General features: G+C 46.9%; 1 protein-coding gene across 1 annotated transcript; it reads left to right on the plus strand.

The window, feature by feature from the left end:
• The first annotated feature begins 556 nt into the window (after nt 1–556).
• On the plus strand, nt 557–6,309 carry LOC141469880 (C-type lectin domain family 4 member E-like). The gene is made up of 6 exons (XM_074155678.1): nt 557–593; nt 1,474–1,572; nt 2,762–2,854; nt 5,370–5,521; nt 5,740–5,870; nt 6,150–6,309. The coding sequence occupies exons 1-6, from the start codon at nt 557–559 to the stop codon at nt 6,307–6,309; spliced, it is 672 nt and encodes a 223-aa protein (XP_074011779.1).
• Nucleotides 6,310–6,687: the final 378 nt, after the last annotated feature.

Genomic DNA, 6,687 nt, shown 5'->3' on the forward strand with positions numbered 1-6,687 from the left:
CCTCGATCTTGGACCTTAGAGATCTAACCTTGGACCTTAGAGATCCAAATCTCTTCACATTGAGACTTGCCCAGACTCGGTCACAGATATGCTTTCCTGTCGTTTTCTGACTCGCCTTTGCAGGACATCGTGAGTGCGTTTAATCCTTTGCTAGCAAATACCAACAGTATAGGCATTTTCACATATATACTCACTCACCGGGGAAGAACAAACACCAAAGAGGTAAGCCAGTAGTATGTGTGAAACTGCTTGAATGTGTACAAAAGGAGGCTGTTTGAACTAGAGATACTACTCTTCATCTGTTTTAATTTGCATCTGTGAGTTTCTGTGTTGCAACGAGCATCTTGTGAAATGTCCTGGCAGAGAAATGACTAAAATTCCCCCATCTCCATGTGTTGTGGGGAACACCCAGGAAACAGCATTTTCTGCACACCAGATTAAAGGGCAGTGTGTTAGGTGCCCTAGTGCAGTCTTTAGTGCAAGACAAAGCTTGTATTCATGGCCATGTTGGTAATGTGCACTCTGGGTGGAAAAGAGTGATACTGCAGTAGAGATAATGAATCACCGAGGGAGAGTCAGTTCTGGAACTGCAGGTAAGACAAAACCTTCCTTTCTGTCCTGTAGAAGAAGGAGGAGGTGGGGGAAAATACAGGGCTGGGATAGAGAATGGCATGGTACAGTGGCTGGCCTCATACCAGGAGAAGGGGCTTAGGACAAGAGCAAAGTAACAGATGAGGGAACTGGGGAGTGCCCGGGCTGGGAGAATGACCAGAGGCAGGGGGAATAAAAGTCCAGGCAGATTACGGTCTACCATCCTCTTCAGTGTTTTTTCTGTAAACAATGAGATCGAAGAGCACTATCCTACTGTCATTGTCAGGTAAAACTGTCTGCATCAAGCTAACACAAGTCACTGCTCCCATCTCTGGTGTCTCTAAGGAGAATCAAGCAAGGGCTCTTCCAAGAGCTTCAAAGTGCCATTCTCCCTTTGGAAACAATCTCTTCTGTGTGTCTGCCTCTGCAAACACTGATCTGGACAGCCACTCCTTTGAGTAACCATATGCTGTTGAATAAAATGACTCAGGGGATACAGCCAAAATAAAGGTAGCTGAGAGAAAGAAGATCTAAAGAGAGATGAAGAGGAGGGAGCATTCAGTGGAAGACAGGGGAGGGCAACAAGGAAGATGTGTTGGGGAGAAAGGAGATGTGACAGGATAAAGAAAGGAGGAACAGGGCTTGTGATAGAAAGTGAAATAAAAGAGCAACTTCAGGGCAGCCCCCTACTCTGTGGGTCTGACCCACTGCTAATGACAGGCAGCAGGACCTGGTTATAGCAGGATCTGGTTACAGCACCTGTGGGGCTCCCCAGTCCTTGGAACAAGGGTACCAGCAGGCTGTTGGGGTACTGAGCTACCTGGGTTATCCTGCCCCTGACTCTGGGCTTGGGGATTGCCATTCTTGCCTTGTGTTTTTCAGCCCCAGCAGAAGAGAGAAGCTGCTCCTGGCTGAACCCCTGGGTCTTCCTTGTTTCTGTTCTTGCCATCAAAACTGCCTTTGTAACCGTCTGCTGCTTTGGTGGGTTCCGGGGTCTCTTAATTCCTCTGGGATGAAGGGAGTCATTGACTGCCTTTTGTCAGACGGAAAGACAATATCCTAGTCCCTGCCAGCAGGCGAATGCCATTTGCCAAAACAGCTTGTTCTGCTGCCCCTCTCCCCGCTTTGTCCTCTTAGCCAGGGAGTAGGGTTCCTTCCACAGTTAAGGTTTGTTCCCTGGCAGGGCCTTCTCACTGCTCCTCTCACTTTCCCACCTGCCTGAATAAAGCCAGTTCTGGATGAAAACAGTCAGTTTCTCCCCTTCTACCAAGAACTGAGAAGTGTCTTTTGTATCAGAGAGCATCTAGGTACTTCACTGAAGGCTGGCTGTTAGATATTGGTTCTCCTGACCTGGTATCTCTCTCAGAGCTCCCTGTGACAATGTTGGAGCCAAGGTGCCAGTGTGATCTCCTTGGAAATACTGTTACCAAGGCTGCCCATGTTTTAGCAAGGTAGACGTAAATCCACCAAAATTCTCCAGCTGCATCCCAGCCACAGTGCCTGGAGCAATCAAAAGGGAAATCCTTTGCTCGTACTGTCCTGGAGTATCATATTGATCTGCCATGACTCTTTTGTGCTTCTTCTTAAGTCCCTTGGGTGAAGTCTCAACACTCACCAGTTCTTGATAAAGGTAAAAATTATAAGCCACTTTATCCTGCCACCTCCCTCTGCTCAGTCCTGCACCTCATGGGCATTGTGCTTTTTCCAGGAGTTCGTCTTCAACTTGGTAAAAGGATAAAGGAACTTTATCACTTTTACCTTTTTGATAAAGGTAAAAGTTGTGCTCTAAAGCTGGAATGCCCAGGAAGATTAAGAGGGAATGCATATTAATATTCCGCCTTTATTAAACTTATCCCATGACTTCTTTGACCCTTCCCTGACCCCATCTTCAAAGGATATCTAAGCTGGTTTTGTCAGCTGGGAAAACGAGCGTCTCAGCCAGCAAAGGCGAGTGGAGCTCATCCCATTAAATGCCTGTTCAAAGGCATGAATGACCAACAGCGGAAGAAACAGCCTGCTGTTTCTCATCTCCTTGCTCAATACAGAGCTTGTTAACATAACAGAATCTCTTTGGGGCTCTAAGCCAGAAAGTGGAGGATAGGACAGGTTCCTCATGAATGAGGAGGAAAGGATGACAGTAGCACTTCCCTTCTTTTTCCTCTCTTCCCAGTTGTTTTCCTTCACGGAAGCTATGGCCAGTACAAGACTCTGCTCCAAAATGCTACAGAGTGGCACTGCGTCCCCAATGTATCTGCAGGCAAAAGTAAGTGATCCCAAGAGCCTCATAAGCAACACTAAGAACCTCAACAAAATTTATTCTGGTGTCAGTGAGCCTTTGAGGTTGGGAATGTGATTGTCAAACAGAGGTGGATTGTTTTAAGGAAGGAAGCCAGAGAATTAAAGAAAGAAAATGCCATATTGCACAATTTTATTTAGGATGCTATGAAAACATGTTCTGGGCCAGTGGAAGAGAGTGGGTTGTTCCCGACCTACATTTGATCACTCTTCCTCTCTCAGGGGCCCTCACACAACCCCTCAACTGCTAATCCAGTTCACTAATCTAGCTGCAGGTGCTTCATCCTTTTGTAAGGGCTGGTTCAATCCAGCTCCACTCCCTGTGCTAGCTCACTGCCTGTTCACACAAGCGTCACGGCCACTACGGGGGACAGAGGTAGCAGTGGTAGAAGGATGTTGTTACACAGTTTAGAGCAGTTGGTGAGCTGGGCTGCAATCACACATGAAGAGATGGCAATGGCAAAAGTTCGGATTCCTGCAGTGCAAATTCCCAAACTCTGTTCAGAAATCTGTTGTCACTCGTGCGCTGCGTTCAGAAGCAGGTTGCAGTTTGCCCGGGGACTAACCCATACACATTGAGTACATCTGAGCTAGCTGTTCAGACTGCCTTTACAGTCCCTGATAAAAAGGTGTTTGTGGGGACAAAATAGGCATGGTCCACCTATTCTTATGGTGGACATCTATGGAAGGCCAGACAGGTTGTGTTCTGCACAGGCTCAATTTGCTGTTTCACGGAAAAAAACCTGCTTAGCTCCACAAGGCACAAGCATGCTCACCAAACAGCAGACCGACTCTCCTAATCAACACATTTAAGAATTCAGAAGAAATTGTCCAACTTCATATAGTCATGTGGGAAAACTTTAGCTTTCATTGTGGAATTAGGAATGGATTTTGCAGAGTACATGATGGCTACAGGCCATCCTTCAGCAGTGAAAGATCAGGGTGAGCAGCACAGAGATAGAGAGCTCAAAGTTCCTTAGGCTGCTTGCACTTGATTTTGCGTATTTTTTGATGCTCTCTAGTGCCGTGGTCTGTCTTTCTACAAAGATACGTAATGGTGTACCTTGAGTGGATCTAATATATACGAGCACAGGTAGGTTAACAAAAGTTTTGTTAGCTGTTCCACTCACTGGACTCTACTCCCTCCATTTGGTGCCAAGAATGGGATCGATGAGAGATGAGATGAGAGATTTTGTGCTGTGAAGAAAGCTCTTGAAGGGCATAGGGTTATCTGGATCCACCCTGAAAGAGTTTGATGTGTTTGTTTGCTATGGGTGGGCTGAAACATTGGCTTGACTGGGCCATTGTCACTGCGTGCGATTGCCTGAAGAGCTCCTGACTGGGAAACCCAAGAAGAGAGTCCCTACGAGGTCTGAAATTCAGAGCAAGCATCTAAGTTTGTACGTACAAGGGTGCAATGGTTTTTTAATTTTTTTGGATTAACTTTTCAGCCTGATATATTCTAAACAGAGATATATGCAGAGGTGAGGGAATAAATACAGCAGAAGCTCCCAGGGAGAGGAGACAGTCCCGCAGGCTCCGGTGCTCGGATCTACTTGAAAGGACACTGTAGAGAGGTTGGTGCTGGTCTCTTGGCACAGGTAACTAATGACAGAACGAGAGGGAACGGCTTCAAGCTCCAGCAGGGTAGGTTTAGACTGGACATTAGGAAAGAATGTTTCACAGAACGAGTGGTCGGGCATTGGAACAGGCTGCCCAGGGAGGTGGTCGAGTCACCATCCCTGGATGTGTTTAAGAGCCGTTGAGATGTGGTGTTGGGGGATATGATATAGGGGAGAACTTTGTAGTGTAGGGTAGATGGTTGGACTCGATGATCCCAAGGGTCTCTTCCAACCTGGACGATTCTATGATTCTATGATTCTATGATATTCAGAGTATTATATGTACACATCATAGATAGAGAGATGTAGTCTTAAAGCATGTAACCTCATGCTTTGAGAGAATATATCTGTGTTTTTTAAGCCATCATGTGACTTTCTGGTTATAAGACAGATCTCTAGGAAAACATGGCTAGTGTAGGAAACTGCCTGTGGTGGCAGCAAGACTATCAGAGCAGTTTACTGTACATGTCTGTCAGTCTGCATGAGTCAAGAGCTAAACACTTGGGCAACACTTCTCTGATGTAAGTGTTCCCAGAGGAGTGTGAGCCAACTACTTCCCATCTCAATTCCTCAGGAAGGACAAGGCAGAAACTGTGTCTCTCACCAAACAGAGGTTGCGTGGACGTGGCAGAACAGATAGAGAAAGGGAAAGGCTCTGCAGGCAGGGGCCTTGTGAAAGGAGCCTGTCAGATTGTTGATAGCTTTACTTGTGGAGCACAAAAGAGAGCATTTACCTCTGTGTAGATTAGAGGCATGGTTCAAACCCCTCCCCGAACACCTGGGACCCTACACTGAGCTCACTAAGATGAAGGACAGCACATCTTGTTCAAAAGCAGGATTTTTTTTTTTTTTTCCCCACAGAGGTGGGCTGCATGTACTGTCCGAAAGACTGGAAACACTTTCAAAAAAGCTGCTATTATCTGTCGGCTGATAAAATGCCCTGGACTGAGAGTGTGCAGAACTGCTCTGGGATGGGCTCCCACCTGGTGGTGATCAACAGCAAAGAAGAGCAGGTAGGTGCAGGGCTGAGCGAGGGGAACAGCAGCCAGAGACACAATGCCAGGCCCTGAAGGGGACTCAGGTCCCCTCCTTGCTCCTGCAGGGGATGGAGGATGTTCTTTCTGCACCCCTTCAGCACCTGCTCCCCTCTGCCACCAGCCCCACTTCACAGGGACTCCTGCCGCCCCCTTCTGCTCGGTCCTGCATCTCATGGATGTTGTGCTTTTTCCAGGAGTTCCTCTTCAACTTGGCGAAAGAAGTATCTACTAATGCCTATGAAACAAAATACTACATAGGCTTAGCTGCTTCTGAAAATGGGCAATGGCAGTGGGTGGATCAGACTCCGTACAAGAAGGCAGCCACGTGAGTATCCCAGAGGGAGTGAGGAAGGTCCTGTTACTCACACCCCCTCAGTCAAAGTGACCAATACACTATGTAAGGCAGGTATTTGTCCTTAACTGCACTATAAGTCAGAAAGCTTGACTAGTTTTCTAGTCAAAAACTTGACTAGTCTTTGCCTTGCCAGAGCTCCTGATCTCTGTTACAGTAATCTTCCCCTTTCTCTTCCACAACTGCTTAGGTGGCTTCACTCCCACTGTCATGGATGCCAGTGCGTTCCAAATAAAGGAACTTTTTTTACAGGTTCTGGAAACCTGGGGAACCCAATTTACTCTTTGCAGAAAAGTGTGCTGCAATTCATGTCAAGGGAAAAAGAGACTCCAGCACTTACAGTAACTGGAACAACATCCTTTGCTTTACAAGTTGCTATCGAATTTGTGAACTGGCAGTGAAATTTGTCTGAGGAAGGAAACTCCACTTTGGATGAAGGACCTGAAGGAGAAATCCTTGAGAAAGGGCAGCTCATGAAAGAGCTGATAAAAAGCTGGCCTGAGCCCACACAAATGCTTTGTTTTGCAAAGTAGGATGAGCAAGTCTGCCACAGAATCCCAGCTCTGAAGGACCTCAGTTCCCAGCCTGTGCCCCTATAACTCTTTCCAAGCTGGAGATCAGTCCTGGATGAAAGCACTCAGACTGATTTCAAAAACCTACCGTGCCCCTTTTCACCCTCCTCCTTCTCACGTGGGTGGCCTGATCCTCCAATACTTTCCTTGACTCCTTGCCCAGTTGATATCTCAATGACACAGAAAAGGCCTTCTCTGTTCCGTGAAAGGATACCGGT

Source organism: Numenius arquata, chromosome 1 (assembly GCF_964106895.1).
Source record: "Numenius arquata chromosome 1, bNumArq3.hap1.1, whole genome shotgun sequence".
In the NCBI taxonomy this organism is placed as follows: domain Eukaryota; kingdom Metazoa; phylum Chordata; class Aves; order Charadriiformes; family Scolopacidae; genus Numenius; species Numenius arquata.

Bases quoted from the DNA above. Each gene is read 5' to 3' on its own strand.
- LOC141469880 (XM_074155678.1), top strand. From the start codon at position 557: ATGAATCACCGAGGGAGAGTCAGTTCTGGAACTGCAG. The intron at 594-1,473 runs GTAAGACAAAAC...TGTGTTTTTCAG, and splicing joins AGTCAGTTCTGGAACTGCAG to CCCCAGCAGAAGAGAGAAGC. The intron at 1,573-2,761 runs GTGGGTTCCGGG...CTCTCTTCCCAG, and splicing joins TGTAACCGTCTGCTGCTTTG to TTGTTTTCCTTCACGGAAGC.